Genomic DNA, 12,411 nt, shown 5'->3' on the forward strand with positions numbered 1-12,411 from the left:
CTGTACATTTGGAATGAACAATACACTAATAAAATAAAGAATTCTATTTATGATAGCACCAAAAGAATAAAATACTTAAAAATAAGCTTAACAAAAGAAGTGCAAAACTCATATTCTGAAAACTATACTTCACACCCACTAGGATGGCTATAATCAGAAAGTCAAATAAGCTATGACAAGGATATGAAGAAATTCTAACTCTCAGACACTGCTGGTGTGAATGTAAATGGTGCAGCCACTTTGGAAAATAGTTTGGCAGTTCCTCGATCAGTTACTACAGAGTCTTCATATAAACCAGCAATTCCACTCTTAGCTTTATTGTACTCAAGAGCAATGAAAACACATATCCATGTAACAACTTGTATGCAAACATTCATAGCAGAATTTGTAATGGTCAAACAATGGAAACAACCCAAATGTTGACCAACTGATAAATACAATATGGTGCAACTATACAACGAAATGGTTTCCATAAAAAAAAAAAAAGTACTGATACATGCTACAACATGGATGAACCAGGAAAACAATGTTAAATGAAAGAAATCAGGCACAAAAAAGTCCAAAAATTATGATTTTACTTAAATGAAATGCCCTGATTAGGCATAAAAGTACATTAGTAGTTGCTTAGGGCTGGGGATCAGGGATATAATACCTTTTAAAGGGCACAAAGTTTCTTTTTCTTTTCTTTTCTTTTTTTTTTTTTTTTTTTGAGACAGAGCTTTGCTCTTTCGCCCAGGCTGGAGTGAAGTGGTGCCATCTGGGCTCACTGCATCCTCCGACCCCCAGGTTCGAGCAATTCTCCTGCCTCAGCCTCTCGAGTAGCTGGGATTATAGGCGCCTGGCACCACGCCCAGCTAATTTTTGTATTTTTAGTAGAGATGGGGTTTCACCATGTTGGCCAGGCTTGTCTCAAACTCTTGACCTCAGGTGATCCACCTGCCTCGGCCTTCCAAAGTGCTGGGATTACAGGCATAAGCCATGGTGCCCCGCACAAAGTTTCTTTAAAATGTGAGCTTAGGCTGGGTGCGGTGGCGTGTACCTGTAGTCCTGGCAACTGAAGGTGGAGATGGGAGGATTGCTTGAGCTTGGGAGGCGGAGACTGCAGTGGGCCAAGCTGTGCCACAGCACTCCAGCCTGGGTGACAGGGTGAGATCCTGTCTCAAAAACAAAACAAAAAACAAAACAAAGTACCTTAATTTTAAAACTGTGGTGATGATTGCACATATTTGTGAATATACTAAAAGCTACTGAATCTTACACTTTTAAATCAACTGAACTGACATACACCAACAATAGAAAATAAAATGAAATAGCTATTATTTAAAATAACATAAAATATCAAATGTTTAAAAATAAAAGGCATGCAAGATGTTACAGAGAAAATTATAAAATTGAAATACGTTAGAGATAACTGACATGGGAGAAATACAATGTTAATATATTAGAAAACTCAATAAAGAAGACAATTTTCCACAAATTAATACATAGATTCAATCAATCTCAATCAAAATTCTGATAAATTTGTTGGCAGACCTTGATAAGTTGATTCTAAAATTTCTATGAACACCAAAGGACCAAAAGCAAAGATGAAGGATCAGTTATATAGGTATTAGTATTTTTTCTCTCATACAAAGTCCGGTATTAGTATTTTTAATGAAGTTACAATAATTAAGGCAAGATGCTTATGGCAAAACGATAGGCAAGGAGATGAACAGAAAGCCCAGTTAAGAGATCTCTGCAGCACTGCAGCCAACTGATATATTACAGAGGTGGTACTGCAGTTATCGATCAGTGGGGAAAATGGATTCTCCAATAAACTGTACTGAGACAACAATCAGGTTAGCATATGTAAACTAAAATAAATTGGGACTTTAAAAGAATCCTATCACACACCAAAGTCATTTTCAGGTAGGTAAAACAAAAATGGGAAAACATACCTATAAAGTTAAAAAAAAAAAACATAGAAAAATATCTTCATGTCCTAGGAAAAGCACTCTTATGAAAGACACATGTAGTAGTACTTATAATAAAAAGACATATCTGACATCAAGAACCGCTGTTCATCAAAAAACACTTGACAAAAATGAGAATACAAAGACACTCGCAACACATACAACTGACCCAAGAGCCAATATCCAATATGTAAAAGAATTCCTACAAATCAATAATAAAAAAAAAATTAGCTCAATTAGAAAAAGTAGATAAAAGATGGACCAGGAATTTCAGAAAAGTGGAAAATGAATGGCCAATACACCTATCAGAAACGAACCTAACTTATTTAGCATTTGAGGAAAAGCAAAATACAAAAGCAAATAAATGCTGTATCTACTAGTGTAGCAAAAACACTGAAAAAGTCTGACGGCACTAAGTTTGGTGAGGATACAAAAATCCTCAACTTCATTAATTAGGGAAAAACAAGTTAAAAACCACAATGAAAATAACATATCACACTCATTAGACTGGCAGAAACAAAACTTAAAAAAAAAAGCATAGTATGTGTTGGCAAGAATATAGAGTGATTATGTAATCTAATGCAAACCATTTTGGAAAATCATTTGATGCTGTCTTTCAGTTGAACATTTCTGCTGTAAATACATATTCTATGGAAAAATTCTTGGCACATATGCAATGAGACGCTTTTATGAATATTTAAAATAGCAATGTTTGGAATAAGAAGACTGGAAAGTGCCCAAATATCCTCAGTAGTATAGTGTACAGTGTGTCTACACAATGGAATACTCTCCATCCATTCATCCACGAAAATGAACAAACTACAGTTACACATATCAATAGGGAAGAATCACACAAACCTAATACTGAGCAAAATACCTGCAGTATGATTCTAGATCTATGAAACAGGTAAAACACAACTATTTTACTTGGAGATTCACTTTTTTTTTTTTTTGAGACAAGGTCTCCCTCTGTCACCTAGGCTGGAGTGCAGTGGTGTGATCCTGGCTCACTGCAACCTCCACCTCCTGGGTTCAAGCGATTCTCCTTCCTCAGCCACCCGTGTAGCTGGGATTATAGGCACACGCCACCACACCTGGCTAATTTTTGTATTTTTAATAGAGTCGGGGTTTTGCCGTGTTGGCCAGGCTGGCCTCAAGTAATCTGCCCGCTTCCGCCTCCCAAAGTGCTGGGATTACAGGTATGAACCATTGTGCACAGCCAGAAAATAATACTGAGAAATTTTAAGACCAGCACAAATGCTAATCAAGTACAATCATATGTGTATCTTACCAGCTCTCTTAGGAAATCCTGTTGAGAGGAATCTCAAAGATGTCATAAGATATCCATTATCTACCTTTGAACCAAGAAATTTTACTGTTACTACAGCATATGGAAGACATTGCCTAGGTTTATCTACAGGCTTTGAAAGGACACTATATTCATAGAAGTACACCTAAAAGATAAAGAAGAAAACAGGTTCATGCTGATTAATTTTGGCAATCAGACTTGAATAAGCTCATATTTTAAAAAAATCAATATAATTGCATATTATTTATCTACTTCTATATAAACTTCTCCAGCTGCCTTGTTTAACCCTAATGTTTTTGAAGATGTACAGAATTCCTTTTTTTCCCCCCACAATTTTTTTTCTTGATAGGCTACCAACGTCTGCATAAAAAGGCATAATATGTTTTTAAATAAAAAATATTTTTTCATTAAAAGTTAAATGTTTTCCATACAGTCTCAACTATTATATTTTATTTCGTAGAAAAAATTAGGAAAATAACAATAGGTAGTATGTTTTACATGTGGGTACATGGATATACTTTCATAGAGAAGATTTATCTTCACTTAATCATGATTATATATAATCCATATATAATTTAATATTCTGTATAAAATTAAAGGTCCACAGAATAAGTGAAACACGATAGATTACTGTTTCATCTAATGACTAATACATAAGACTTTTCTTTTTTCCTACTTTTGCAAAGTATAGAAGATCAAAATCTTATTTTGAAATAGCCTTGTTTTTTAAAATTAATATTATTTATGATTGATAAATCTTAACTATATATTTACGGGGGACAATGTGGTGTTTTGATATATGTATGCAATGAGGAGTAATTAAATCAAGGTAATTAACATGTCCATCACCTCACCCATCACTTTTTATGGTGAAACACTGGAAATTTACTCTCAGCAATTCTGAAATAATGCATTATTATTAAGTATGGTCACCCTGCTGTGCAGCCTTGTTTAAAAGAGAAGTTGGTATATTTTGAAAGTTAGTAAATAATCTATATAATATCTAAATAAAAGTAGCCACTGTACTTTGAACAGAGTTAAATGTAAATTTTCAAACTTCTTCACTAATATTCTCATACAACAAATATTAAAATGGCTTTCGCTGTTTGCTTAAGTTTTATATTGAACGAATTAACAGGTTTTCATTTAACATTTTGGGAATGTAAATCTTGAAACATACAATGTGAAACAAGTACTTTTCAAGAAATCAAATGAACCATCAACATACTGCTGAACTGTAGGCTTGCAGTTCAATGGTATCTTTCAAAGAAGGTGCATTTCTTGACATATGGCAATCAAAGTTAGGAGAAGGATCCAAAGAAACTTTATTTTTATCCACAGAAGGCTGAATTTTCTTCACTTTTCCAAAGAGAACCTAAAAAAAAAAAAGCCAAAAAAAGTACGTAAAAATATACCAAGACATTTCTAAACTGTCACATTTCAAACATAAAAGGCCAACATTGTTTTGTTTTTCTGAGACAGGGTCTAACTCTGTTCACTCCAGGCTGGAGTTGCAGCCTTGACTTCTCAGGCTCAAGCGATTCTCCCACCTTAGCCCCACTGAGTAGCTGGGACCATAGGTGCACATCACCATACCCAGCTAATTTTTGTAGGGACCAGGTTTCACCATGTTGCCCAGGCTGGTCTTGAACTGCTGGGTCAAGTAATTCTCCTACCTTGGCCTCCCAAAGCACTGGGATTACAGGCAGGAGCCACGGTGTCAGGGCGTGATTTTTTTAAGAAGTAGAAATATGAATGGAAAGATAATCCATTTTCTAGATGAATGGGATGACTCAACATGGCAATTATGCCAATTCTCCCCCAAACTAAACTCTAAGATTAGAGTAATTCCAATAAAAATTTCAGAGAATCTCTTTTTTTTTTTTTTTCAGACAGAGTCTCACTCTGTCCCCCAGGCTGGAGTGCAGTGGTGTGATCTTGGTTCACTGCAGCCTCCGTCTCTTGGGTTCCAGCAATTCTCCTGCCTCAGTCTCCTGAGTGGCTGGGATTACAGGCATGTGCCACCATGCCCGGCTAATTCTTGCATTTTTAGTAGAGATGGGGTTTTGCCATGTTGGCCAGGCAGGGCTCAAACTCCTGACCTCAGGTGATCTGCCCACCTCAGCCTCCGGAAACACTGGGATTACAGGCGTGAGCCACCACACCTGGCCGAGAATCTACTTTTAAAAATGGGGTATAATTTTAAAATGTACTTGGAAGACAAACAAGAATAGCTCAGAAATTTTTTTAAAGTCTGGGTTAGCAATTGACAATGATGGAACAGGACAAGTGACTTGCAATTCTGGATATAGAAACATTTTTAAAAAGGATAGTACTACCACAAGAAAAAGCAGAGAAAAGACCAAAATGAATAAAAAACAGAATGAAAGAAAAAGCCTGGAGTAAGCCCACACATGTATTAAAAATACTAAAAATACAGTATATTATATTAAAAACACTATTTGAAATAAGAAGTGATTATTCAATTAATGACGTGGGACAACAGAAAAAATTAAATTCTTTTCTTATCATGTTAAATATTTAAGTATTAAAAATACAATGAAAATACTGTAGAAAGAAACATAGGCCAATATTTATTTAATCTCAAAGTGATAAGTATTTTCTAAGAATATGTGCCAATAAAATGAAACGAAAACATATAAACTTCACAACACAGTATTCTAAAATTTCTGCCCATAAACAACAGATGATTTAAAAACTAAAACCATGAACATAAATGACAGTATTTTATTACTGTTATTTTAAATAGATTAATACGTTCATTCAACAATCAAAACAATACTAAGAATAAAGTGTTATCCTGAATTGGATCCTCGAATGCAAACAAACATAAGTAGAAAAATTAGCAAAAGCCAAATAAAGTCTGTAATTTAGTTAACAGTATGACAATGTCAGTTTCTTAGTTTTGACAATCATGCTGTATTTGTGTAAAATTTAACATCAGAAGAAGTTGGGTGCATTATATACAAGGGCTCTCTTTACTATCTTTGTAACTTTTCCATAAATCTAACATTATTCTAAGTATACTAAAAAATTAAAAACGTGAAATGATAAAACATTATATAGAGAGAAGCCTAGCTCTAAAAATATGCTTTAGGTAATAGATAATGCTCACACACCTATGCAAAAAAGGGAAAAAAAAACCCCCCAAAACTGTCAAGGAATATAAATAAGCAGTTCACTAAATACAGTCAGCAAATATATTCAACAGAAACTTTAAACTCAGGAATAATCATAATGAAGAAATAATTAAACCAATAAAGAGAAACTACCACACATTAGACTGGCAAAAGTTTTTTTAAAAGTTCAGTATAGGCTGGGTGCGGTGGCTCAAGCCTGTAATCCCAGCACTTTGGGAGGCCGAGACGGGAGGATCACGAGGTCAGGAGATCGAGACCATTCTGGCTAACATGGTGAAATCCTGTCTCTACTAAAAAATACAAAAAACTAGCCAGGCGAGGTGGTGGGAGCCTGTAGTCCCAGCTACTCGGGATGCTGAGGCAGGAGAATGGTGTAAACCTGGGAGGCAGAGCTTGCAGTGAGCTGAGATCCGGCCACTGCACTCCAGCCTGGGTGACACAGCGAGGCTCTGTCTCAAAAAAAAAAAAAAAGTTCAGTATAATATGTAGGTTTACTGAGGTTGTAAGATAACAGGCATTCTTTTTTTAAAAATGTTTTATTTTCTTTTTAATTGCTATGTAACAATTGTCCATATTTGTAGGGTACAGTGTGATGTTTTGATACATGTATACATTGTGTAATGATCAAATCAGGGTATTTAGTATATCCATCACCTCAAACCTTTATTTCCTCATGGTGAGAACATTCAAAATCCTCTTCTAATTATTTTGAAATATGCAATAGAATACTGATAACTATAGTCATTCTGTTGTGCAACATAACACCAGAACTTATTTTTTTTTTTTACAAGAAAAAAAAAACCCATCAAAAAGTGGGCAAAGGATATGAACAGACACTTCTCAAAAGAAGACATTCATACAGCCAACAGACATATAAAAAAATGCTCATCATCACTGGCCATCAGAGAAATGCAAATCAAAACCACAATGAGATACCATCTCACACCAGTTAGAATGGCAATCATTAAAAAGTCAGGAAACAACAGGTGCTGGAGAGGATATGGAGAAATAGGAACACTTTTACACTGCTGGTGGGACTGTAAACTAGCTCAACCATTGTGGAAAACAGTGTGGCGATTCCTCAAGGATCCAGAACTAGAAATACCATTTCACCCAGCCATCCCATTGCTGGGTATATACCCAAAAGATTATAAGTCATGCTGCTATAAAGACACACGCACACGTATGTTTGCTGAGGCACTAGTCACGATAGCAAAGACTTGGAATCAACCCCAATGTCCATCAGTGACAGACTGGATTAAGAAAATGTGGCACATATACCATGGAATACTATGCAGCCATAAAAAAGGATGAGTTCATGTCCCTTGCAGGGACATGGATGCAGCTGGAAACTATCATTCTCAGCAAACTATCCCAAGAACAGAAAACCAAACACTACATGTTCTCACTCATAGGTCGGAACTGAACAATGAGATCACTTGGACACAGGAAGGGGAACATCACACACCGGGGCCTATTGTGGGGAAGGGAGAGGAGGAGGGGGAGGGATAGCATTAGGAGATATACCTAATGTAAATGACGAGTTAATGGGTGTAGCACACCAACATGGTACAGGTATATATAGGTAATAAACCTGCATGTTGTACATATGTACCCTAGAACTTAAAGTACAAAAAAAATTAAAAAAAATTAAAACAAACAAAAAACAGGCATTCTTACACACTGTGGATGGAAATGTCCATTAGTGCAACTTTTCTCAGGACAGTTGAGCATTACACAATCAAAAGATGTAAAAATGTACATACTTTTGATTTCTAATTTGACACCTAGGAATAAACCAATTAATTCTTAGCAAAGAATCATTTGTGTGTGTAAAATGTACCAACAAGGACAATCTATGTAGTATTTAAGAGTATAAAAACAAAACAAACTAAACACCAAATAACTTACATCCTAACATTACAGAACTTGTTGGGCAAATATGGCAGGTCTACAATGTAATACTATGCAGCTGTTCAAAAGGATATTACAAAAGAATACTCAAGGGCTTAGAAAATGTTTATTGTATAATATAATCACTGAGAAAAGCAAGTAAAATACAAAGCAACAACTAACTTTAATTACAATTATACCTGCATGTCTATATACATGAATAGATGACTAATACACATACACAAAAAACCCTGTGGTTACTGCTGGGCTTTTTGGACCCTTTACAACGTTTCAAATTTTCTAAAATCCTTATCTATTACTTTTTAACATAAAAGTAAATTATGCTTAATTTGATATTTGAGATCAAAAAAATTGTAAGGAATTACATCACAGGAACCATTGATTTTCTGTAGCTATACACACAATTCCAAGCTGTTTTCATGCAAATCAGGATACCTACTGAGATTTTAATAGTCCTGGCAAAGCTTAACCAGAGTAAATTTTTTTTCTTTTCTTCACCCTCAGATTTCTCTTTACGCTTATTTCTCCAAGAAAAACGACCAGAGTAAATCTTAACCAATTTATCTGTGGATGCCTGTGATTCTGCTATGAGACTTATTTTTAAGATTTTGAATAGCTTTTACAATTTCAGAAAAGTTGTAAAAATAGTTCAGAGGTCAATTGGGAAGACGGTAGAGTAGGAGGTATCAGAAATCTGTCTCCCCACATAGACAATAACTGCACTGGTAAAATCTGTCTGGTGTAACTATTTTGGAACTCTGGAGCCTATTGAAGGCTTGCAACTTTCAGGGGAACGCTTGGATAGCATACAGGTTGGGCATCCCTTATCCAAAATGCTTAAAACCAGAAGTGTTTCAGATTTTGAATTTCAGAATATTTGTATTATACTTACCAGTTGAGCATCCCTAATAAGGAAATCTGAAACTCTAAATGCTCCAATTAGTATTTCCTTTGAGTGTAATGTTGGCACTCAGAAAATTTCAAATTTTGGAGCATTTCAGATTTCAAATATTTGGATTAGGGATGCTCAACCTGTATTATGGTTAATTTCAGTCAATTTCAGTTCTCAGCATAGTGGCAGCCACTCTTGGTGCCCCATGGCAGGCAGCTGTACAGTGTTCCTGGAGCAGCTTGTACATGTGTTCCTGGCCATAATTTTTGTAGGCCAGAGTGGGCAATAATAAACATAGGGGATATGTGTTCTCATCACTGAGTGCTGCTTCTATTAATAACAGAGGAGTAGCCAGAAGTGGCAGGCATTGCTGCATCTATACCATTGTTGCAAGCCCCTCCTGGCCTGGCTGAAATGACACCCACGGGATTAAAGAGCCAGTGCCTTTTTTCCCTTCTTCATTTTTTTCTTTTCTCCTATTTTGGAATCAGACATAAAAAAATACTACACTCAAAAGCAACGACAGATACAGGAGAAATTAGAAAATCAGCACACAGAGGGAAAGGTGCAGGCTCAGAAAAGTCTGAGAAGTTTGTACCTCAGATTAATCCTTTGCACAGAGATAGCCTACAACAATCAAAAAACAGAAACACAAAACCACAACCAAACCCTGGGAGGAGATGATTTCCAGAGTTACCACATTACTAGATGAAATGTCCAGTTTTCCACAAAAAAAATCACCAGGCATGTAAAGAAACAGAAAAGTATAGCCCATTCAAAGGAAAAAAATAAACAGAAATTATCCCTGAAAATGACTTGATGGCTGATCTATTAGACAAAGACTTTAAAACAACTGTCTTAAAGATGCTCAAAGAGCTAAGTATGTGCAGATAGTAAAAAACAATGTATGAACAAAATGGAAATATCAATAAAGAGAAAACTTAAAAACCAAAAAGAAATCCTATAGCTGAAAAGTACAGTAACTAAAACGAAAAGCTCTCTAGAGGGGTTTAAAGGCAGATTTGAGCAGGCAAAATAAAGAATAAGTGATCTTAAAGACTGGAAAATGAAAATTATTGAGTCTGAGGAACAAAGAGAAAAAAGACTAAAAAAAAAAAAAAAAGCGAACAGAGCCTAAGGGACCTGTGGGGCACCATCAAGCGTAAGAACATATATGCTGTGGGAGTCTGAGAAGGAGAGAGAGAAAAAGGGCAGAGGGACTATTTGAAGAAACGAAGGCTGAAAACTTCCCAAATCTGATGAAAGACATATATATAAACATCTAAAAAATAGGTAGGAGGATCACTAGAGCCCGGGAGTCTGAAGCTATGTCCTCAGGGAAAAAAAGAAAAAGTTTTTACCGTAGCCAGCAAACTATCCTTCAGAAATGAAGGAGAAATAGAAGGGATACTTTCCCAGACCAAAAAAAAAAAAAAAAAAAAGGCTGAAGGAATTTATTGTTATCAGACTAGTCCTACAAGAGATACTAAAGGGAGCTGTTCAAAACCAAAAGGATGCTAATATGATTGCTATACTGATACTGTAATCATGATGTATAAACCACTTGTATCTTTTTTTAAGACAAAATGAAAAAAACTTAACCACAATTTTTAAGAGACAAGCAATATACATAATACAAATTGTGATTATCAAAAATTCAAAATGTGGGAAGAAAAGGAAATTGGTGTGTATAGGTTTTTTTCTTTGCAATTACAGTTAAGCTGTATCAGTTTAAAATAACTTGCTATAACTACAAAATGTGTTATGTAAGCCTTAGGGTAACCAAAAAGCAGAAACACTAAAAATAAAAAGCAATGAATTAAAACATACTACCAGAGAAAATAAAACACAGAGGAAGACAGGAAGAAAGAGTTATGAAACAACTAGAAAACAAGCAACAAAATGGCAGTAGTAAGTTCTTACCTATCAACAACAACATTGTAAGCGGACAGAATTCTATTAGCACCTCAAAGAACTAGAAAGTGAGAGAAAACCAAACCCAGAATTAGTAGGGGGAAAGACATAATAAAGATCAGAGAAGAAATAAAATTAAAACTAAAAATAAAAAGATCACTGAAACAAAAAAGTTATTTTTTAAAAAAAGGTAAACAGAACATACAAACTATTACTTAGATTAAGAAAATAAGATAGAATACCCAAATAAATAAAATCAGAAACTAAAAGAAAACATTATAACTGAAACGACAGAAATAAAAAGGATCGTTAGAGACTAGTATGGTAACTATACAGCAATAAATTGGAAAACCCCAAAGAAACAGATACATTCCTGGACATCCAACCTATTGAGACTGGACCATGAAGAAACAGAAAACTTGAACAAGTAAATAATGAATGACAAGATCAAAACAGTAATAAAGTCTTCCGACAAAAAAAAAAAGCCCAGGTCCTGATGGCTTCACCACTAAATTCTAAACAACATTAAAGAATAATACCAATTCTAATCAACCTATTCCAAAAAATTGAAGGGGAGGAGATACTTCCAAACTCATTCCACAAGGCCAGTATTGCCTTGATGCCAAAACCAAAGACAACAAAAGAAGCTATGGGCCAACACCCCTGATGAACAGAGATGTAAAAATCCTCAACAAAATATTAGCAACTGAATTCAACAACATATTAAAAATATCATTCATCATGACCAAGTGGGATTCATACCAGGGATGCAAGGATGGTTCATCATATGCAAATCAATAAATGTGATAAATCACATCAAGAGAATCAAGGACAAAAACCTATTATTTCATTAGATGCTGAAAAAAGCAGTAAAACTGAACATTCCTTCACAAAAAGTCCCAACAAATTGGGTATAGAAGGAATATATCTCAAAACAATAAAACTCATATATGACAAACCCACAGCTAATATACTGAATGGGGAAAAATTGAAAGCCTTTTTACAAGGATCTGGAAGAAGACAAGGATGCTCACTTTTACCATTTCTATTCAATATAGCTCTAAAAGTACTAGCCAGAGCAATCAGGCAAGTGAAAAAAATAAAGTGCATCAAAATGGGAAAGGAAGAAGTCAAATTGTCCTTGTTTGTAGATGACATGATCTTATATTTAGGAAAACCTAGTGTCATTTAAAAAAACCCTCTTAGAACTGATAAACTTAGTAAAGTTGCAGGATACAAAATCAACAAACACTCATCATTAGTATTTCT

The 12,411-nt window shown here is 35.0% G+C and overlaps 1 protein-coding gene across 1 annotated transcript in view; it reads right to left on the bottom strand.

Annotated features, from left to right (window-relative positions):
• Window positions 1-12,411, bottom strand: part of TEX15 (testis expressed 15, meiosis and synapsis associated) — a 74,264-nt gene that overhangs the window by 23,479 nt on the left and 38,374 nt on the right. Inside the window, exons 5-6 of the mRNA XM_065519039.2 lie at window positions 4,490-4,636; window positions 3,244-3,406 (exon numbers count right to left, since the gene is read on the bottom strand). Of these exons, the coding sequence (XP_065375111.1) occupies window positions 3,244-3,406; window positions 4,490-4,636 (310 nt within the window). The remainder of the gene's footprint in view (window positions 1-3,243; window positions 3,407-4,489; window positions 4,637-12,411) is intronic.

The sequence above is a fragment of the Macaca fascicularis genome, chromosome 8 (assembly GCF_037993035.2).
Source record: "Macaca fascicularis isolate 582-1 chromosome 8, T2T-MFA8v1.1".
Classification (NCBI taxonomy): Eukaryota; Metazoa; Chordata; class Mammalia; order Primates; family Cercopithecidae; genus Macaca; species Macaca fascicularis.